This window comes from Terrapene carolina, unplaced genomic scaffold (genome assembly GCF_002925995.2).
Source record: "Terrapene carolina triunguis isolate 2854851 unplaced genomic scaffold, T_m_triunguis-2.0 Scaffold85, whole genome shotgun sequence".
NCBI lineage: Eukaryota > Metazoa > Chordata > Testudines > Emydidae > Terrapene > Terrapene triunguis.
In genome coordinates, this window is record NW_020664436.1 from 35,690,971 (window position 1) to 35,714,783 (window position 23,813).

At 43.3% G+C, this 23,813-nt stretch overlaps 1 protein-coding gene across 8 annotated transcripts in view; it reads right to left on the reverse strand.

Annotated features, from left to right (window-relative positions):
• The window catches only part of ARID1B (AT-rich interaction domain 1B), a 402,254-nt gene that overhangs the window by 120,574 nt on the left and 257,867 nt on the right, over positions 1-23,813 (reverse strand). For all 8 annotated transcript variants that reach the window (XM_024214019.2, XM_024214024.2, XM_024214022.2 and 5 more), the window contains one exon: positions 7,287-7,530. In XM_024214019.2, the coding sequence (XP_024069787.2) occupies positions 7,287-7,530 (244 nt within the window). The remainder of the gene's footprint in view (positions 1-7,286; positions 7,531-23,813) is intronic.

Sequence of the window (23,813 nt, forward strand, 5' to 3'; positions counted from 1 at the left end):
AGGGGGGTATGCCATAAGGGCTCTAATTGAGGGCAGCAGGAGTTCTCTGGCGTGGCAAAGAGGTTGAAGATGTGCTGAAGGGCTCACGTATCTAGTTCCCACTCGTGATCATAGGAGAATCTGCTGCTCAGTGAGTCCACAGTGGTGTTCTGGTGTCCAGGGAGGTATGTGGTTGAGATGGTAATGCCATGTTGTATTCAATATTTCCATAATTTCAGTGCCTCTGAGCACGGAGTGGGACCTTGCTCCATCCTGTCTGTTGATGTAGAACATGCAGGTGATATTGTCCGTCATGACTCTGATGGTGCGATGTGCGATCAGTGGGAGAAAGTATCGTCAGGCATTGTGGACGGCTTGTAGCTCCAGGAGGTTGATGTGTAGGGTGGACTCGGTTAAGGACAATCTGCCTTGCGCTGTATGAGTGTGAAGTTGCTCTCCTCAATCAATTAAGGAGGCGTCGGTTGTTAGAATCATGGACGGCGCTGGATGAAGGAAAGGAACCCCAACACAGATGTTGTGGGGCTATATCCACCAGAGTAGAAAGTCCTTGACTGTCATAGGCATGGACAGGAGATTGTGTAGGCTGTGTCTGTGAGGTACATAGATTATATGTAGCCATGCCTGAAGACGTCACATGTGTAACCATGCATACTTTACCACAAGTGTGGCCACTGCCATGTGGCCAAGTAGCTGGAGACATGTCCTGGCTGAGATTTGGGGACAGGTTCTCACCATGGATACAAGATCAATGATAGTCGAAAATCTTTGAGCTGGGAGGAAGGCTCAGACTTGTATGGCATCTAATTTTGCCCCCATAAATTCCAGGTGTTGCACTGGAGTCAGTGTAGTTTTCTCTAAATTTACACAAAGGCCAAGGCTTGAGAAAAGGTCCATTGCCATTTGGATGGCGCAAAGGGCATTGGTTTCAGATGGGCCCTAAGGAGATAGTCATCCAAGTATGGAAAGATGATGACACCCTAGGTATGTCCTTGCGTAGGTAGGCAGTGACTACTGCAAGGACTTTGGAGAACACACGAGGGGCTGTCGACAGTCTGAAGGCTAGTACCTTATACTAATAATGGTCGGTCCCCATGATGAACCAGAAAAAACATCAGTGGGCATGTAGCAAGGCGGTGTGGTTCCCCGCCACCCCGGGGAGGGACGAGCCTCTCCAGACACCAAAGTGGGCGGAGCCAGTGAACCCTGTGTCCGCACCCCAGAGGTCAAGGCGCAGGACAGGAAGTATAAAAGCCCAACCCCAGAGATCATTAGAGACGCGGCCGCCGGAGATGCCAGATGCCTGTGGCCAAGCTCCCAGTTGGGAGACCCCGCCAATTGGCGGCCGACCCGAGGACTGGCCAGACCAGCCAATGCCTGAGGCCAACCAGAGCCCGGAGAAGCAGTCAAGCCTGCCCCTCGCAAGTTACCCAGAGGAGCTGTCAAGCCTACCGCGCGCCAGTTACCCTGACGAACCCATGGTGCTTGATCCCTTGGAGGACACCGTCCGGGTGCAGGTACCTCTAGAGGGGGAGTCAGGAAGTAGCCCGGGGGCAGTCGACCCTAGTCTGGCTGCAGCACTGCCAGAGCCTATGTCAGTGTGTTACAGCCAGGAGTCCCACTGACAAAGCAGCAGGCCTTCTGCCGCTGCTAGGGCCCCGGGCTGGGACACAGTGGAGTGGGTGGGCCTGCGTCCCCCCTGCCACCCAACGCGTGGGTGGCAGTCTCCCCCTCTCCCAGGCCCTTCAGAGCCAGGACCTGGGCTTGTTGCTTAACTGTTTGCTCAGCCCCTGCCTGAGGGCCTGAGCCACTGACTCTGTATTGCCCCGCCCTGACCCAGGGCCTGGGCTTGTTGCTTACCTGTCTGCTCAGCCCCTGCCTGAGGACCTGAGCCACGGACTCTTTGCCACCCGCCCTGACCCAGGGCCTGGGCCGGCTGAACTTAATTGTTTGCTCAGCCCCTGCCTGAGGGCCTGAGCCACTGACTCTGTATTGCCCCGCCCTGACCCAGGACTGGGGCTTATTGTTTAACGGTTTGCTCCGCCCTGTCCGAGGACCAGAGTGTGGGACTCGCTACTGCCCGCCAGCCGGTGTGAGTAACCGTTTGTTTTGCTTCTACCGCTGCTGTGGCATGAGATCCCACAGCCAGACTAGTTCCCGGCATAACCAGACTGACGTAGCAAGGCGGTGTGGTTCCCCGCCGCCTCGGGGAGGGACGAGCTCCGCCCGAACCCCTCTACATGGCAGGATATATTGTGATAAGAAAATACACATCTTGGAGGTCGAGGGTTGAGAATCAGTCCTCCTGCTCCAGTAATGTTGGAGTAACCATCTTGAAGCACTGCAGTTTGATGAACCTGTTTAGGTTTTGAAGGTCCAGGATTGGTCTCCAGCTGACAGATTTCTTTTGGACCAGAAAATAATGGGAGTAAAAACCCTTCCCTCTGTGATAGGATGGGACCAGTTCTATGGCTGCCAGTTGCAGAAGATGATTTATTTCTTCTCGTGGCATGGGTTGGTGAGAAGTGTCGTTGAATAGGAATGGGGAGGGAGGGTGGTGGGGCGGGATAGATAGGAAAGGGATGGAGTATCTTTCCCTGATGTTCTCTAGAACCAACTTGTCTGAGGTAATCAGCTGCCATGATGGAAAAAAGGGGCTAAGCGGTTGCCAAACCGGTGGGATGTTGGAAATGACTGATGTGACTGGAACAGGGGGAAGCTTCTAGGGACCTCAACCACACCTTCAAAATTGTTGTTTGGTTGATGGTGCATGGGAGGTATCCCCTTGAGGAACCCATGGTGCTTGACCCCTTGGAGCATTTGGTAGGGGGCTTCTGTCGATGGCGTTGAATATTGTATTGCCGCTAGGGAGTGTATTGTGGTGGTCAGGATTGTGGGAGAAGTTGGTATTTCCCAGGGCACTGGTCTCTTCATCTCTTTGGCATTGGTGTGTAAGTGCCAATAGAGAAGTGAGTTGCTTGGGAATCCTTAAGGGAGTGTAGGGATTCATCCGTACGCTCAGTGAACAATTGGGGGTCCTCAAAGGATAGGTCTTTGACAGTGGTTTGTACCTCCTTAGGAAGACCGGCGAGGTGGAGCCATGACACCCGTCTCATGACTATGGCAGTTGCGATGGAATGGGAAGCGGTAGGCATGGAGTCCAAAGAGGCTTGTAAAGCTCTATGGGGCCAAGAAGTGTCCTTCGGATATGAGTGCCTGGAGTCCGTTTTTGTCATCAGGAAGGTAATGGCAGAGTTCCTGTATTTTAGAATAGTTGAGGTAATTGTACTTACCTCATAACTGGATATTTGGAATTGGAGCATAGCAGACGAATAAGCCTTGTTTCCAAATAGATCCAATCACTTCCAGTCTGTCATGATGTGTGGGTTGAGGTTGGTATTGGTGTCTTTTTTCTTGCACGGCATTGAAGCCTAAGGAATTTGGGGTGGGGTGAGAAAAAAAAATTGCAAGTCCTTTGCGGGAACATAATATTTTTTGTCCACCTTCTTGCAGGTCAGGGGATGGACGGTGGGGTCTGCCAGAGCACTCTGGCCGGATCGAGAAGGCCTCATTGGCAGGGAGGCTATTTTGGAGGAGGAGAATGTGTGCAAGATGTCGAGCTGCTTATGTTGTTGATATTTCACCTCCTCCAAAGGAATCTGGAGGAGTCTACAATCGTGGGAAAATGTCTGAAGTCGTCAGCTGCAGTAGGGGGTGGAGGCATGATAGTTAGAGCCCTGTGCGGATACAAAAATGTGGATCCGCATCAAATTCGCCAGGATCAACGTACGATCCAACCCGCAATCCGCTAGCCATCTTTTACCCATATCTGCATCCACAGCAGCAAGCCGTCTCACAAGGGCTAGCAATGGGGGGAGAGGAGGACGGCAAAGGGAGCGAGTGGGGGGGGCGGGTTCTTACAGGGAAGAGGCAGTGCGAGAGTGCGGACTGGGGCTAAGGGGCAATATGAAGGCGGGATCTCGAGAAGAGGGTGGCGCAGAGTTGGACTTGGGGGGAAGGGGCATTGCATCGGATGCTGCTCCGGGGGGACTTGCGAGTGACGGCACACGGCAGCAGCAGTGCATGTTGCATCACAGTGGGGTGGAGGGGTGGGGCGCTGGGGCCCGCCTGCTCCAATCCCCGTGGCTGGGGGCCCTGCTGCCCAGGAGTGGGCAGGCTGGGCCCAGGAACATGGCCAGTGCTGCCGGGCCGGGCCATGGTGGGGATGCTGGTGCTGCCCAAGGGGACCGAGCTGCTGGTCAGGAAGCAGCGTGGCGAGCGGGTGCTGGACAGCCCCAACTCCAACTTGCTGCCCAGCCCCAGCTACTGGCTGCTGCTGCCGGCCCTGAGTGTGCTGTGCCCCCCGGGCTGCCTGAGCTGGATGCCATGGGCCAGGCGCCACCGGCGAGTAGAGCCCTGCATGGTTGTATCTGCATCTGATCCACTATCTGCAAAAATGGTCTGCGGATATCCGCAGATTTGCAGGGCTCTAATGATAGCCTCATCAGGCAAGAAGAAGAGAAGTGGAGTGGTGGTAGAATTTCATCCTCCTGTTCTTCCTTCTCATCTGCTAGAGGGAGATGCTCAGCCTCTGGTGGTCGACAGACCGATGGAGAAGGCCAAGGTGTAGGCCTCCGGCTTTGCTCCATGGGAGGTTTCCCAAACTGTGTTCTGTACATGGCCCCAAGATCCCAGTAGGGCCAATGTTGAAGGAGTGGCACATTGCATCCATGGCGGTCCGTACCAGGGCCCAAGTCCGGTTGTGGATTGTGAGTAGTGAGGACGAGTAGAGGAAGTCTTTTGAGCCTATCTCAAGTAAGAGTGTGGGATGGAGTACTCCTCCTCCTCCATGTCACTGGGGAAGGGTGTTGCCGTCCTTGGAGGGGAAAGGGAAGAATGGTGTGAGTCTGGAGAGATGGATGGAAGTAGAGAGAGGTCATGTCTGAGTAGTGGTGACTCAGGCACATCAGTGACAAGTTAGTCCTTGGGGTATCTGTACTCTTGGGGTGGAGGGAGGGGCGTCATCGGCGCCAGCGCGTGTATTGGTGCTGAGGGAGAGATGCATTCTCCTGAGCAGTCAGCAGATGGAGTGGAAGACTTGCTTGGTGCCGAGGACTTGCTCAGTGCTGAAATGAACGTTGGCGCTGATAGTGCTGTCAGTGCCATAATACCCGAAGTTGGCCTGGTTGGGATGGTTGGCACTATTCTTCAAGGTCTTGTGTCTCAGTTTGTAGGTCTGCCCAGTTAGGGTCTTTAGACCTTTGCTTAGCTGTGGTACCAGAGGTATTCAGACAGGCCCTGGAGCTAAGTCCCCTCTCCAAGGATGTCGAGGCAACCAACCTCACTGGGGATGACGTTCTGGCGGGCAATGTCTCAGAAGGTGATGAGGGAGCCAGTTTCTTCTCAACAGAATGGGAAACAGAAGGCATAAAAGTGGTTTTTTTCATAAGGAGAGAACGAAAAGGGAGACAATAACTACTAAACTACACTAAAAGGTAACAAGTAAGGCACTATCTAACAGGGCAAAAGGAGAAGTGGGCTCTGCTGTGGATTCCCTCCCAGACCAAAGGCGGTTAAGAAGGAACTGGTGGGCGGTTGGACCGCACAGTACTATATATATGTCCCGCTCCTGGCGTGAGATGGGGGAGATGCACATGTGTGGTCCGAAAGGCACTACTGATGAAGATCTCAGAACCTAGGCACAGGGGGTGCTGCCACATCTGCAGGGGAGCATCCACAGAAACATCACTCAAGGAAGAACCCAATTAATATTATTAGTGGTGGGAGCCTACTGCTCTGCTTCTCTCAGCCTCCAGAAAGCTGCAAAAGGAGTGAGTAAGTGATTGTCTCCATTACTTTATACTTGGCTTCTCGCAGGGTAGGGTCTCTACTGCTCTCCTTTCCCATGAATCGCTACAGAGCTTGCCTCTGATGCTTCTCAGTGCTTTCCCAAGCAGCAGAAGAATGAAAGGTCAATATTCCAGTCAATTTCACTGCTACTCAAGGCTTCTGAATGGCAGTCTTGTTAATTTCATTCTGTAGCTGTTGCTTGGAAAGGTGTAAACAGTAGCAAAGGCACTGCAGCAGTCTGTAGATTCAGGAAGACAGCAGCTGCTCTAGTTCATGTCTGAAAGTTCATCATCTACCAAAAGAGTTAGAAAAACTTGGTTTTGGAGGCTGCTTAGGCCAGGAGGCAACCTGGAGCAGCCTATCTTGTTTTTGTGTCATTCCTAAAAATGCTACTTTGGAAAGATGGGACTTCCAGGAATGGCAAATCATTCCATAGAACAGGATGGCTGACGTTCAAAACCATGTCGACTTCCTGGTCAAAAATTAATTAGGTAGACAAACACTGATTTATTTAGCTGGACGTGATTGTTTGGAGGTACACCAAATATAAATGAACTGACTTCCCATATTTTAATGCTGGGTTCTTTCAACCAAATTTGGGACTTCCAGCAATGACATTTGATTTGAGCCCTCATTGCAAAGCACATGATTCAGTGTATGATCTCAGCCTACCTCTACTATACTAGACAGGTGGGGACCAGTTTAGAATGAGTTAGAAATAATGCATATAAGTTTTCTTCTGGGCAGTTTAAGGTATCTTTATAAATGTCTTAGTCTACATGAACCACCTTGTTCCACACGCCAAATGGCACTGGAAAGTGAGTGGTAAACATTTCTCTATTAGTTTAATTATTACTGGTGGGATGGAATCCTAGTGATTTCTTATCCCTTCCAGCTGTAGGGTGGAAAATACTATCTTTACTAGTTTGCACTGATGTCACACACTATGCATTCATAATACAGCCTATGGATTATTTTCCCTTCCTGGACTTATGGTACTCTATAACTCCAGGGATCAAAGACAACAAAAACCCATATGTAGAATGAAAAAGGGACCCAGAAAAATTCAAAGAAGTGTGAGACTTTTGATAGATGGATCCAAGATTTGGCCCAAGGGAAAAGGTCTGAACTGTACTGCTCTAAAGTTGAGAGTGTTTGGACCAAAGGTTTTGACCGGCCCATTATAATGACACATACCAAGCACAATTTTGGATCTAGACCAGAAAATTCAAAGAATCTAGAGTTCAGGGGTGTTTGATCTGAAGTTTTGGTTTGAACCCACCTCGGATAAGTGTGTATTTTAACAACAAAAGGCCACATAAATGCAAGATTTCCATAAAATGAATGAATTTCAAATACCCAAGCCACAGAAGTAATTATTTTTAAAATTACATAAAACATCGTATTTCTACTCATTTTATTTTTTAAAACAAATTTACCTGGAATACTTGCAGGAGAAATTGGACCAGATCTTGATTGGTTGCTTCCAACAGGAGAGCCTACAGGGGAAGGTGATGGACCCCCTGGGATGCCAGAGAGATGTGGGGAGGCATGAGGGGAGAAAGGTGACTGTGCAGGGTTACTCTGCTCTCCCTGGCTGCTTGTAGAACCTGATGCACTAACTGCTGAACTCAGTGTTGCTTCAGTTCCAGTGGGCAGGTCATCAATGGAGCCGGATAAATCCTGAGAGAGGAAGAAGAAGAAGAAAAAAAAATAGAGTACGAGTAAGAATTAACACCCAAGGAACAGCACCTGAAAACTAGAAGGGTGGTGAGGAACTCTCTGTGCTTGGGTGGAAATCGTTAATATTTTTAAGAAGTTATTTCACGTAGAAGATGATGACTGGCCCTGGCCCCTTGTCTCATTAAAGACCCAACTGCGATGTTTTCAATAGTAAGGAAGTTTGCTCTGGTCTGTTGGTTAAATTCCGATTTGTATAACTACATTCTACCAATCTAAAACTCCCTTCTAGTTTTAGCTGGATACGCCGTTCTTCACTTGTTTTTCTTAACTCCTACATGATCCAAGTTCCCTGTAACCTGCATGGCTGTGTAGCAGCCTATTTAGTGCCATGCAGGCGCTCAGGGAACCTGCCTGGGGACCTGCTGCGCCCGCGGCCCCAACTGTGCTGTGGCCCAGACCTGCCGTGGCTGGGGCGCCCGGACCTGCCACGGCCGGGGCAGGGCAGCTTAGCTCCAGGCTTGGCTGATGCGCCCCTCATCCAGCCCCAGCCCGGACCTGCTGGGCTGGGGCACCTATCCTACAGCCTCAGCCCCAGAGCTGCCATGGCAGGGCAAGGCATCTTTCCCCACCAGCCCAGGTGCTGCTACAGGGAGAGAAAGCTGCGGGGAGTCTCTCTCCCCGCCATAGCCCTGGAGCACCCTCCTGCACCCCAAAACCCTCATCCTCAGCCCCACTCCAGAGCCCGCACACCCAGCCGGAGCCCTCACCCCCTGTACCCAACTCTCTGCCCCAGCCCGAGCCTCTCATCCCCGCACCCCCAGCTGGAGCCCTCACCCCCTGCACCCAACCCTCTGTCCTAGCCCTGAGACCTTCATCCCTGGCCCCCACCCCAAAGCTCGCACCCCTAGCCAGAGCCCTCACACCCCAACCCTGAGCTCCCTCCCACACTCCGAACCCTGAGCTCCCTCCCACAGCCCTCACACCCCAGCCCTGAGCTCCCTCCCACACTCCGAACTCCTCGGCCCCACCCCATGAATTTTGTTATGTGCACCAATATGAAGGTGATGTGTCACACATCACCTCCAAATTGGTGCACATAACAAAATTCATTCCACACATGGGTGGGAAAAATTAGAGGGAATACTGTATATGATGTTGCTATACACTGTTAAACAGCTGCTGTGTTTCACTTCAGATATGGCTGCACTGCCATTGGTGCCTAAAGTGTTCCCTATATTGTCAAACCTCGCTTATCTGAATGCTAGTTAACTAAAAATTTCAATCACCTGAAGGCTGGGGATACAAGCCCAAAAGGTTTAGATTCCTAGATTCCAAGGCCAGAAGGGACCACTGTGATCATCTAGTCTGATATCTCCTGTATAACACAGACCATAGAACTTCCCCAAATTTCTAGAGTGTATCACACAGAGAAATATCCAATCTTGATTTCAAAATGTCCAGCGATGCAGACGCCACCACAACCCTTGGTAATTTGTTCCAATGGTTAATTACCCTCACTGTTAGGAATTTATGCTTTATTTTATTTTACATCTGAATTTATCTAGCTTTAGCTTCCAGCCATCGGATCATGTTATAAAGTTCTCTACTTCACTGAAGAGCCCATTATTAAATATTTGTTCCCCAGGTAGGTACTTGCAGACTGTGATAAAGTCACCTTTAATATTCTCTTTATTAAGCTAAATAGATTGAACTCCATGAGTCTATCACTATAAGGCATGTTTTCCAACCCTTTAATCATTCCTGTGGCTCTCCTCTGAACCCTCTTCAGTTTATCAACATTATTCTTGAATTGTGGACACCAGAACTGGACACAGTATTCTAGCAGAGGTCACACCAATGCCAAAATAACCTCTCTACTCCTACTCCAGATTTCCCTGTTTATGCATCCAAAGATCATGTTAGCCCTTTTGGCCACAGCTGGGAGCCCAGGGGCAGCTGACCATTCACCACAACCCCCAAATCTTTTTCAGAGTCACTGCTTCCCAGGATATAAAAGTTCCCCATCCTGTAAGTATGGCCTACAGTCTTTGTTTCTAGACCTACACACTTACATTTGACCACATTAAAACACATATTGCTTGCTTGTGCCCAGCTTACCAAGCGATCCAGATAGCTCTGTATCAGTGACCTGTCCTCTTCATTATTTACCACTCCCACAATTTTTGTGTCATCTGCAAACTTTATCAGGGATGATTTTGTGCTTTCTTTCAGATCATGGATAAAAATGTTAAATAGCTTATGACCAAGAGCCAATCCCTGTAGGACCCCACTAGAAATACATACGCTTAATGATGATTCCCTGTTTACAGTTACATTTTGAGACCTATCTGTTATCCAGCTTTTAATCCATTTAATGTGTTTCATGTTAATTTTATATCATTATAATTTTTTAATCAAATGTTGTGCAGCATACAGAAGTCTAAGTATATTAAATCAACACTACTGCCTTTATCAACCAAACTTGTAATCTCATACAAAAAATCAAGTTAGTTTGACAGGATCCATATTCCATAAACCCATACTGACCGGCATTAATTAGATTACCCTCCTTTAATTCTTTATTGAGTCCCATATCAGCAACTCCATTATCTTGCCTGGGATCAATGTCAGATTGACAGACTTATAATAACCTGGTTATCCTGTTTACACTTTTTAAATATTGGCACAACAATAGCTTTCTTCCAGTCTTCTGAAACTTCCACAGTGTTCCAAGATATAGCAAGCTCCTCACCCTGCTCTTTTAGAACTCTTGGATGCATCTATCTGGACCTGCTGATTTAAAAATGTCTAACTGTAGTAGCTGCTGTTTAACATTCTCCTGAGATATTAGTGGAATGCAAAGAGTTATCATATGATATGACTACGTAATATTCCCCTCCCCAATACAGAACAGAAATATTTATGGACCACTTCTGCCTTTTCTGCATTATTATTGATAATTCTACCACTTCCATTTAGTAATTGACCAATATCACTGTTATGATTCTTTTTTTTCTAATATTCTTAAAAAACTCCTTCTTACTGTCCTTAGCTCTGCTGGCCCTAGATTTATCCTTGTGTCCTTTTGCTTCCCTTATAAATTGTCTACAGTTTCTAGCTTCTGATTTATATTCATTACTATTAACTTCCCCTTTCTTCTATATATATATATTACTTTTTATAGCTGTCTTTACTTCCCCCTTTTAACCAGGTCAGTTTTTTAACCAATACAACCTTCTTCCTCAATTGTTTTTTTTTTGGGCATCTAGTAAAGTGTTTGTAAACAATTCCCAATTATCTTTAACATTTTTCTGATTAAATTCTTCCTCCAACCTAATATAGCTCATAAATGTATTCAGCTCTGTGAAATTGGTCCTTTAACAGCACCAGGTATATATATTACTGGCCTGGACTTTACTCTGTTTGCACATTATAAATTGATCAAGTCATGATCACTTGTACTTAAGATACCTATTTAACTTTTGACTGAAGCTCAAGCCCTATGGAGTTAGTTGGTTCTTCAGGATTGGACTTTAGTAAATGTCAAACAACTAGAAATGTTGCAACAAGGTAGAGGTGTTTTTTCAATAGAAAATATTTTTTTTTCAATAGAAGTGGGAGCTCCCAAAAGTTCAGTAACCTTCTGTTGGAGGAAGCCCTTGTGTAAGCATTCATACTTAATGGACACTGAGAAAACCCAAATATTGCAAAATGTTGCGGATTTTTTACACAGTGACAAATACTTTAAGGTTGTAAGGTATATGTTAGGAGGCAAGCTGATACTTCTATTAGCTAAGTAAGGTGCAAATAAAAGAGTTTGCTATTTCACACTTAAAATAGGTCATCTCCTATGTCATCTCATGACCTCAAAGTCTTCAACAGATTAAATAACTGGTATGACAGACCATTTACCCATTTGGTTCTAATCTTACTCACATGGTTCTAATCTTACTCACATAAGTAGTTCCACTGAAGCCAACATGATTAGTCACATGAGTAAGGTGTGGAAAATCTTGCTCCATCTGGGGGAGAGTTGATGAAGGGACAAATTATTCATGTACAAACATCAGCCAAATTTTTGATAAGCAAAGGAAGAAACTCTCAATAATATTTTTGTTGAATTTTCAATACTTTGGGCCAGATTGCAAAGGAGTATCCTTAAATGTAACAAATTTGCCATCACCTACTGGCCCCCTTACAAAAGACACACCCTCTAAAAAAACTAGAATTTTTTGAAAACTATAATTCACTTCCAAGTTGCATGAGTTTAAGTGCAAAATAAGCGTCTTAAAACCTCAACCAGTACAGAAAACACCCAACATGCTGGACTCTACTCTTCCTTGCGCATAATGAGGACTACTGTCTGTGCCTGACCCTCCATTTTTGCTCCAAATTTGCTCGCAACATGACACTTTATGAACCTTCTTTCCAATTCAAATAAGACCTCCATTTCTGTGGGCACAACTTTGCACCTGTGATATTAATGCTTTTTCCTCTGAGCACAAAACCGTAGGTGTAGTTCATTGTGCATGTAAAAATGGGAATCCATATTCATAATCTGACCCTGTATGTCAACACTGCACTGATTTTATAGTAAAGTTGCAACCCCCTGAAAATAGCGGTATAATAGTGTAATTGGCAATAAACTGTTTTTGTTTTGTCTGTTCTAAAAACTATTAATGTCTGTACAAAGTGTAAGCAAGTAATGAAGGTATTTCATACAGTATAGAATAATTATAGAGATTCTTAAACAGGAGTATATTCGACAAATAGGTAAGTAATTACTGCTTTTCCATGCATAATATAGCGCACCTTAAACAGAAGCAAATGATTACTGTCGTAATGTGTAACAACTATAGAAGAAACTGCTGATAAAACAAATGCTGCTGAAAAACACATAATGAAAACTGAAAACAGAATCCAGCAGAATAGAAGCAGTTCACAATGAATACAGATCCTGTGTACCCAAGGGGTACAAGATATATACATACACAACTCTGTGTTTAGAGAGGCCATTTCGCCCAGACAACAGGTCAGACTCGATAACATTTTTTGGATTGAAAATCACTTGTTTCATGTAGCCAAGCAGAATTTGAAAAAAAAAAAAAAAAAAAGTATTAAGCGGGTAATACTGTGCATGATAAAATGATTTGTAGTTCAGGGATCAAGGCAAAACTTGAGAGTTCACCATAATATCACCATTTATCTTTGGCTTGCTGAGTGTGTATGTGTAGGGGGAAGAAGGCGGAGGACACGAGTGAAGTTCATTTTTTCCATCAGGTTGTATTACGACTTCTCATTCTGTTAATCCCCCAGGGAGGAGGAGTGAGTGACAAGTCCCAGGCATTTCCTCAAGTGCATGCCTTCAAGGGATTTCCTCACAAACCTGATGCAGCTCATTCATAAAAGCAAAAGGGGAGGGGGGGACTCACGTGATGCCACTTTGCTTAAAGAGCTAAACTATGTCCAGGGAGAGCGAGAGAGAGCATGCAAACAACAGACAGGCTTCAACTGCACTACACACTACTTCAGCCTGACCTGACTGACCCCACTCCCGTACATCATGATCCACACACACTGAACAAACAGCAGGATTTCCTTGCAGGACTGGATATTGTACATGCACACCTCGCAATTCATTTAGCCACACTGTCAGGGATGTTATCATAGCAACAATGTGTGTCTTGCCAAGCAAGAAAACAGATAAACATGTAAGCTTTCTCACAAGAGTGAATAGACTTATATTATCCACAGGGCTGTCCAGGCTACAGTGGGCAAAGAGGGAACACAAGTCAGCCATCCATACTTCGTTAACTTGCCATGGAGTTGTCTGTGATTTTTTTCTTTTAATTCGATAATTGCTTTTTAGAGAAATATATACATAAATATATGTACCTTGTGACCTCCTCCTGCCACCCCCATTACATGCAATGCAAGAATAAGTGCAGCCTTGTTATGAAAAAAAAAGGTACATGAGGAAATTACATACAGAAGAGAATGCATGCAGTATACAGACAGTAAGAGCAGAGATCTTATTGTTCTCATGTCAGCAGCATTTTAATGTTTGCTGTTCCTCCAAGTAACAGAACAGTAATAAAGTAATATGTAATTTCCATATTACAGGTATACACATTATGTGTGCACATACATTTTTATATGTAAATTATATAAACACACACACACACACCTTATCCATATGCAAAGCTATTTAAAAACCTGCTAATAAGAGAAGTACCACAGTGGTTTAAGCATGCAGCCTAGTTAACAAAGAAGCTCTGTAACTAATACTTCTCTAGAGGACAATTTAGTCAGCAGGGCACCAACTCTATTCTTTTATAAGTACTATCAGATCTATGATGCCTGTAAAGAACAGAGAGACCTTACTGCATCTCATTCAAACCAAGGCACCTTCAAGCTACAGTGGTTCCATTTATCTTGTTGGAAAGCTGGCAGGTTAGGTAATTGCAGGGATTCTTTTAAGGGGCTGAGGTCCCCATGCCCCAAGGCATGCCTTAAATTCTCTCTCTTTTTCAGAGACTTCATCTGTAAGGCTCTGATTTCCTGGAATAAAGCACAGCAAACCTACTCTTGCCAAAAATCTTCTGCTACACAGGTTTGATTCTTGTAGGATAATCTTATTAGTGTTATCTACAGTTTACTTTAGTTTTAGAATGTGGTGCCAGGTCTAAAGAAAAATAAAGGATGAAATGCAATTTCCTATATCTTCTGCTACCAAATCATACCAAAATGCTACATTATCTATGTGTGTATCTATATTATTCAGGACATCCCAACCAGTTCTCAAAGCTAGTTTCTAGATAAAACTTGATTACAAACCTAGCTGTCCCTGTGCAGAATTTATACCTCTTAGGTAAGTGTGTTATCTATGACTATCTTCCCTTTTCCCGTCACCTTCCACCTATGTACCACCTTTATTCTTGTCCATGTGACAAGTACAAGAGCTAAAATGAACAGGATCACATTGTGTTTAGGATTATGATATGTTTTCCCGGTGGTACAATCTTATCAGACTTTGACAGGAGAGCCATTCTTGATTCCGATCCACAATTGTAACACAGCCAGCAGGGAAAGGTGTAGGAAGTAAACTACTCATATGGAGCCAGGAAACCTAAGGTTACTCATCAGTGAAGCACAGGGGAAACAACACAATACATAAATACATATATATTATATAATAATCCTTCTCGCTCAAGGAATATTCCTAGAGCCAAAAAATATAAAAACCTAACAAAAATGAGACTGCAATAACTTGATAATAATCCTGGAAGCTAGCAACATTCTAAACACAATTAGTTTGACAGCATTAGGACATTCTCAGCTCAACACTAAAAACACATCACGTAAGGTATGACTCTGCTGCAATTAAACACCTACACAGTGGCGGATTAATAACTTTGCCGCCCCTAGGCTGGGAAATAATTGCCGCCCTGGCCCCGCCCCGACTCCCTCCTTTCCCTGCCCCCATTCCAACCCCCTCCCCAAAGTCCCTGCCCCAACTCCGCACCCTCCCTTCCCCTATTGGATCCCTTCCCCAAATCCCTGCCCCCGGCCCCGCCTCTTCTCCCAGCGCACGGCGTTCCCCCTCCTCCCCCCTCCCTCCCTGCCCCGCGAAACAGCTGTTTCGCGGCGCAAGCGCTGGGAGGCGAGAGAAACAGGACGCGGTGTTGCGCTTGCAGAGGAGGCGGAGGTGAGCTGGAGCAGGGGGGCGGGGCGCGGAGGGAAGCTTCCGCCCCTGCAAATTTGCCGGCCTAGGCCTAGGCCTTCTCGGCCTAGGCAATAATACCTACAGCTGCCCCACGTCAGCTGACTCTGGCTGCGAGGCTGTAAAACTGCAGTGTAGATTTTTGGGCTCAGGATGGACTGAGACTGAAGCCACAGTTAATAAATTCAAGCCTTCTCGCAGTCTTTTAGTAGTATTAAAGATGGCATTGCTAAAAAAGATAGAATGCTACATAATATACCCCCCTCAACAATTTTAAAAGTAAAATCATTCAAATACAAGTAGATACACACACTTCACTATTGTTTTGGAACTAGAGGGGATTACGAACAATATGCTCTGTAATTGAGATTAACTTTGAGCCAATGATTTGGCTGACAAACACACAAAGAAAAACGCCACAATAGCTCTGTTTAAATTTCAAGATATTTGTAAGACCTCTTTTCATCACAAAGCAGCCTATAATAGTGTGTTTCAAGAAGTCTTCCAAAGGCCCCGCTGGTCACATTGTCTAGACAGCAAGTGAGCTAACAGCCTCAGATTTCCTGTGCAACTGGAAAAATATACAGGCACAGGAATGATGGAGAACATGAGGAAAAACCTTTCATGTACTAATGCTGGCTCCCCGAGCAGGTATCTTCTTTCCAAACTATATATGTTGTAATCCTTATCCAGTCATGTCAAAAATACCCCAAGTGCATCCCTTAAAATCTTATCTGACAAGACACATGGAATACCTCCCACCCGTACTTCCCCACTCATCATAACTGGAGAAACAAAATCAGCCAACCTACTTCTTTAAAAGTGAGGCTGTACAAGTGGCTTTCAACATTATCAGTGTGGCTCCTTGCCCAAGTAACACACTCATGGCCAAAAGACAAGGAACCTTCTACAAATATTGTTAATTCAAGGTTCATTTGAGGCAAAGCAGCCAAGATCACTTCCATTACAAATACTTTCTTTGGGAAAGCCCTAGGTCTCTGGTAGTAAGCCTGATTCACCAACTTTCTGTCTCAGAAAATTCTACCACGACAGGGAATCTGTTCTATATACTAAATTCATGTGCAGGACAAACCTGAGCTTTGCTAAATTAATGTTTGGTTAAAGACACTCTTCACATACAGTTAGTCATGGTATTCCAGACATTTTCATTTCATTCCACTTATTACACATTCATTCTCATTTTAACTGTCAAAACCGTACCTGTACACACTAATCTATTCACGAAAACTTCTAAACCAAAGTAGCTCACTTTGTGCAAAATTTTAGCTTCTTGCACTAATTTTAGTGACAGTAAATAAAGTGGTGTGAAATGTGGGCCATTTGCTAGGGAAACCCTTTTCCTTCAGTCTATAAATCTCAGGGGTTTCCTAAACCAGTGGCTCTAACCTTTCCAGAGTACAGTACTGTATCCCTTTCAGGAGTCTGATTTGTCTTGTGTTCCACAAGTTTCACCTCACTTAAAAACTACTTGCTTAAAAAATCAGACATAAAAATACAAAAGTGACACAGCACACTATTACTGAAAAATTGCTTACTTCTCATTTTTTACCATATAATTATACAATAAATCAATTGGAATATAAATATTGTACTTACATTTCAGCATATAGTATATAGAGCAGTATAAACAAGTCATTGTCTATATGAAATTTTAGTTTGTACTGACTTCACTAGTGCTTTTTATGTAGCCTGTTGTAAAACTAGGCAAATATCATAGAATCATAGAACATCAGGGTTGGAAGGGACCTCAGGAGGTCATCTAGTCCAACCCTCTGCTCAAAGCAGGACCAATTCCCAACTAAGTCATCCCAGCCAGGGCTTTGTCAAGCCTGACCTTAAAAACCTCTAAGGCAGGAGATTCCACCACCTCCCTAGGTAACCCATTCCAGTGCTTCACCACCCTCCTAGTGAACACGTTTTTCCTAATATCCAATTCCTAATTTCATCCATATCTAGATGAGTTGATGTACCCCCTGGAAGACCTCTGCATACCCCTAGGTGTACATGTGCCCCTGGTTGCGAACCACTGTCCTAAACTACCCCAAATGAACTGTGCTCTCAGACATCCTGCTTTGTTCTTGTAGGGTCAAATACTATTTTTGAAAAGTTATGACGAACAGATTCCAAAAAATGCAGAATCATTCCCCCCCCCCAAAGTCCAGTATTAACTTCAGCAACCAGGAACATGTGTGAGCAAATTCTTTAAAAACAAAAATCAATGCTATGACTTGTTTTTGTTTAGAATTGATAATCCCCAGCCTTTGTGATGTCAGCAGTGGCTATAACCTATGCAAAGTCTAAGTACCTGCACAGGATTCAGCTTCCATTTGAACAGAATGGATTCTCTTTACTAAGGGTAAAATCATGGTACCATTGAAGTCCATGTGAGGTTTGCCAGTGACGTCAATGGAGCCAGGATTTTATCCAAGGTTCCCACCTGACGGGAACATTTCCAGGCAGTAAACATAAAGGGATTCTAAACGATGAAATGCAAAGTTCAGAACAAAACTAGTGTACATATTAGTTTCCAAATATGGGTCCTGAACCTGCAATCTGATCCACAAAGGTAGACCGCCTGTGTGGAGCCCTAATGACACCAAAAGTACTCTGCACAGTCCTATGGGAAGCCCACACAGATTGGGGCCACATTTTGGTTATTTAGGAAAATAAGATTTCACTAGCCCATCCTGCCTAGAGCAGTGGCCAATTCCTGATTCTGTGTTTTTAAGATGGCTTTTATTTTATAAATATTTTTAATAATCCTGGTTCAGTATATTTAGGTGACCAGGAAAAAAAGTCTGCAGTAGTAGTAAGTTCACTGTAATTCCTATTTGTGGGTAAAGCTGAACCATAGCTGCTCAATCCTCTAGATTTTATGATTTAAAGTAGTCATTTATTTTCTAGGATTTAGTCCTAGCAAATTCCTCAGTGTCACAAGGACTATTTGAAATACATGTTGACACGCTGTTCTTTTACTACCTTTTTTTAAAATGGAGTAAGATGTTACTGCAAACTTAGAGATATGAAAAAAACTGACCAATTTCACAACAACCCAAATGGAATCTGATACACCAATATCTAGTCCACTAGCCACAAGTTGGGAAAAACAAGAGGCTGCGGGAATGAATGTAATGATTTTGTAATTTCAACAATTTTTGCTGGTCAAGAAGGTAGTCCTATAAGGTTGTGTTGGCAACAGATTGACAGGGAAGAGAGCTTTATGACAATCAAAATTACTAAAATTACATTATAGTTTCAAAAAGCCACAAGGAAATATGGTCAACTGTACACCTCAGAGATGGTATTCAGTACCACTCATAATGTGATCCATAATTCTCTGATAGTTAATGAGAAGGGGACTCCTGAAGTCTCCAGGACCATCAAGAAACCTTCCCAATGGCATGAAAAACGTTGATATTTTACAAACATTAGCTTTATGAAATGATAAATACTAATGATCCCCTGCTCTCAAAGCAAATTGATAAAGTCTAACAAGAACTGTAAACTGGTACAATTTAAGGCTTGTCTTCCAACTGCACTTTTTGATATTGAAAGTAAACGATAAATCTTTAGAGCAGAAAAACAATAATACAACATCTCTCAAGGTACGAACTTTCCAGTTTATCTCCAAAATGGAATGCTTAGCACATAGAAATTCTGAAAATAAAATTTAAAAACAAAAAGCCACAAACCCTTAGGAGCCATTTGTTTCTTTAGTATTCCAGCAATGAAATATTCTCAACCAGAAAGTCCTGTAGCAACAGCAAATAAATTAGCAGCATTTTTTTAAAAACAAATTGCCCTAAATCCACTGGGAAGACAGAAAAGTTGTATTTGTACAAGAGAAATCTACTAAAACTTAGTTGTTTTGACACTAATTTTCACTCACAGTTCTCTCAGAGTTGTTCTCTCTCCACAACAAGACCATTTATAATAGACAAAATCCCTTCCATTAAAGACAAGTTTAGCATCACATAATTTTTTCTAAAACCACTGTGGACATTCAACATTTCAGAAGTTTTTCTGAGAGAGCTCATCAGCTGCCCCAAGACAAGAAAAGGCTCTTCAGAGGGAAAGGATCATCCATATCTTCTGAGAACCCAAAGAGAGGGGAAGGTAACTTTGCACAATGCAGGTATATGGAAGAAAGACTTATTCTCATTGAAGTGTTTTGGTATGAAATTCATGATGCGGGGAGAACCCTGTTTAAGAAATGAAGGAGGACTTCACAAACTTCCCAAGAACAATGGTGGGTATAAGAAATTAAAGAGCAGCTTTCTTTGCAGCCAGTTGGGATAGCAGCCATGTTGGTCAATTCTTCCCCAAGGAAGAAGCAGAACAATGCACAAGGGCCACACAGCAGAGGGGCTGAGTGGGTGGGGAAATCTGGATCTTCTCAACCCCTAATGCAATTATCTTATAGGCCTCCATCTTGCCTCCCTCTTGCAATAAACTTTTAGGTCAGATGCCCATAGAAGGACTCAAGCAGCTACTGGCCAGTCCAAGCTTCTGTTTTCTGCTTTCATTTCTACCTCGAGGGTACATGCAACTTGGCATCACAAAACCATGAAATAAGAAAATATGAATGGCCATATTGGGTCAGCCCAGTATCCTGTCTCTGTCAGGAGTCAGTGTCAGCTGCTTCAAAGAGAATGAACAGAACAAGGCAATTTTGAGTGATCTATCTCCTGTCATCCAATCACAGATTCTGACAGTTGGAGGTTTAGGGATACTCGGAGCAAGGGGTTGCATTCCTGACCATCTTGGCTAATAGCCATTGATGGACCTATCCCCAGGAACTTATCTAAATCTTTTTTGAACCCAGTTATACTTCCTGCCTTCACAACATCCCCTGGCAACAAGTTCCACAAGTTGACTGTACATTGTGTGAAGAAGTACTTCCTTTTGTTTGTTTTAAACCTGCCGCCTATTAATTTCATCAGGTGACCCCTGGTTCTTGTGTTATGTAAAGGGGTAAATAACACTTTCCTATTCATTTTCTCCACACCATTCATGATTTTATAGACCTCTATCATATCATATCATGTCATGTATATCTAAAATGAACAGTACCAGCCTTCTTAATCTCCCCTTATATGGAAGCTGTTCCATACACCCAATCATTTTCTTTGCCCTTCTCTGTACCTTTTCCATTTCTAATATATCTTTTTTGAGATGGGGTGACCAGAATTGCATTCAGTATTCAAGGGGTGGGCGTACCATAGATTTATATAGTTGCATTATGATATTTTCTGTTTTATTATCTATCCCTTTCCTAATAGTTCTTAATGTTCTGTTAGCTTTTTTTTCACTGCTGCTGCACATTGAGCAGATGTTTTCAGAGAACTATCCACAGTGACCCCAAGATCTCTTTCTTGAATGGTAAAAGCTAATTTAGAATCCAACATTTTGTATGCATAGTTGGGATTATGTTTTGCAATGTGCATTACTTTGCACTTATCAATGCTGAATTTCACTGGCCATTTTGTCAGTCACCCAGTTTTGTGAGATGCCTTTGTAGCTCTTCGCAGTCTGCCTATCCATTGCTATGGAATCATATTATTGATCTCTTCTTCTTAGTATTGCTCTAGTATGCGGTGTCACTTATTCTATAATTTGATGAAATAAGTCAACAACCCAACACATTCACTGAATACTTTACAGTGATAGCAGCGCCAATGATTTGCTCACCACACCATTGGGTTGTCAGCCATGGCCATGTTAAGGAGACAGGTCAGATTCAGGATGAATGCCAGTGAAGATGCCATGGTTGTTTATTAGAGAGGTGAATTTGGCCAGAGTAAATGGAGTATGTTGAGAAAGAATGTGGACTAATCTTGCAATGTAAATACACAGATACAAACATCACTGATTTCAATGTGAACTGAATCAGAAGGCATGATATAGGCCCACCTTTTGTTGTTGATTTGGGTTTTTTAAAAGTTGTTATCTTCAACTCTTGATTTATATGGAGACATTAGATGAAAAATATGCCAGAAAACTAAGAGGAGGTGGACAGTTTTCCAGGAAACTGAATAAGCAAAAATGTATCAGAGAACTATATAAAAACAGCGATAATTAGCACAATGCCATTCTCCTTATATACTGAGTGCTAGAGAGGGACAAGGGATAGATGGTGGCTGCAACACCATTGCAGGGTTCACAGTTCTTTCTTGATAGTCACAGAAGAATCAACCCTAAATCTTAAACAAATGGCTACCATCAATTAACTTTTGTGCTTTCATCTTCATGCAAGATTTCCACCTCTTCTTTGTTTTTCTTTCATTTTTGTGAATCCAGCATGTGATCCCAATTGAGTGTGCAGTTGAATGACTGATAAAGTGCAAACAATCAAGGGCTGAGATAGTTTTAATTAAGCTCTGCTTCAAACACACACACACACACACACACACATACTTCTACTTTCTGATGTTAAAGGAGTTTATGGGGCACTAACAGCAAAGTCAAAGTATTATGCTTCAAAGCTGCTCATTCAGACCCTCCCAACCTTTCATTATTAAGTAAACTGGAGAAAGAGCGAGTGTGAAATCAAACACAATAATAACAAACAGCAGAAAATAAACGTTCAGATCTCTTCTCTCAAATGGCAAATAGTGCCACCTACCTTAATCAATCAGAATCCTGAAACATGTCTCCATATAACAAATATTCATTTCTTCAGGACTGTCTGGGATATAATATTGTATAAAATCATTTAGCTACAGGACAATTTGGTACTTTGATATAACATGCTTACAGTGAATTTGTGTAAAATTCATAAGCCTTTGACATTCCCATGCAAGTTTTAAATGGTTTCTGAAATCCTACAAAAATATCTGAGGGCTCAGATTTTAAACAGCATCATGATTAGTCTAATAGAAGGGATGTGTTGTGACGCTTCCTTTAATCACTTACACCTTTACAAAAAAATCGAAAAAGGCAATGGTCACAAAAAGACCACCTTTAAAACTGCATATTGTGCTCTTCCCAACCACATTTTACAAACTCTATCCAAACAAAATGATGGCAGCAGCCTGGCGGAAATATTCAGAGTTACAACAGAAATTATGTCTGCCCCATCACTGAGGGTGTTCACCTAACCTCTGTCGGACAGCTTCAAAGATTACATGTGCTCTTTGATCCCAATTAGAGAGAGGAAAGTAGAAATACAGATTCATAGCTGAAGCACATTAAACCAAATATACAATACATAGAAGTAAAAATACAGCATTCACAATGATGATCTGAATTTTAATAAATAAATAACCATGAGTAAAAAATGTTCAGTGGTAAATAGGCAAACCAACCTTTTGTTTGTCTTTGAGTGCCCTAGCGATATGGGACTCTTGAAAGTTGCAGCTGTTTCTTCTTATCATAAAGAATAGAAAGCATCCCAAACTCTTCCAGATAATGTTTCCAATGAGCTTGTGTCTCTAAACGTTATCTTGGGTTGGGGGAGGGGTCTAGGGAAAGGGTACTCAACTATATTACAATGAAAGAATAATAATTATGCCCTGAGAGAAAACAACGGAAAGTGTTTCAGTATAGAATATTTGCAAGTGAAAAAGAAAAAACTGTATTCAGCCAATCCTATTAAAGTTGTACTGTATTTTATGACCTAGCTGTTAGTATTTGGTTCACAGTAGTTTTATAAAGGTGTTGCCTGCATGTCTGTACTAGCCCCTTGATGGTCAGTAAGGTTGAAGGGATTAGATCTGTACAAATAAGGCACAATTTCTCTATTGTTGTCCATCCCTCTTTTTATGCTAGTTGCCTTGTGACTACAAAAAGTTCGGACTGTGGAACCATCAAACCAAACTTTGTCACCATCACACTTCCCTGAGTTATTCACTGGATAAGATTACAAAAAATAGCAAGAATGAAGCTGGCCTCCTCCATGCCTCCTCCTCAAATTCTGAAGGGTGCTTTTTCAAAATAAATAAGCATGTTAAGGTAACAAACAGACTTATGAATTAAGTAAAGGAGTAAATAAAGAACTAAATATGTAAAAACTGTAACAATCCTGCCAATCTGTTATGAGCTGAACTATTGCCAGTTAGTGGGCCTCAGGGCTCCATAGGATTTCTCAGCACAGTGCCAAACTCTAGCAATATTGTTATGGTTAGAAAGGAATTTCTCACAAGAGCTAACAAAGGCAGAAGGTCATAAATAAACACAGCAGGATTGCCTTGTCAGTTCTCATTATTAGCGCTGTGGGCACTTGCTTTTCTATGGGCTGCTCACAGGTTCATTTAAGTGTAAGAGCTCCTCCTCAGAATTTCACATACTCATAAATAAAGAAAATGTTTCTTAACTCAAGAAAGAAAAACACATGTTAAAAAAATCTGTATATACACATACACACATACACACGCATATACACACAAGACTGATTGAAAGCTTAGGCAAAGCTAGCCCAGAACTGTAACATCCTTTTTACCCAGGCCTTCATTATCTCTCACAGGCCTCTGTCAGACTCCAGCCATAATGAACAAGAAACTGTACTTTCTTACTATAACAACAGTCAACAGAATTACAT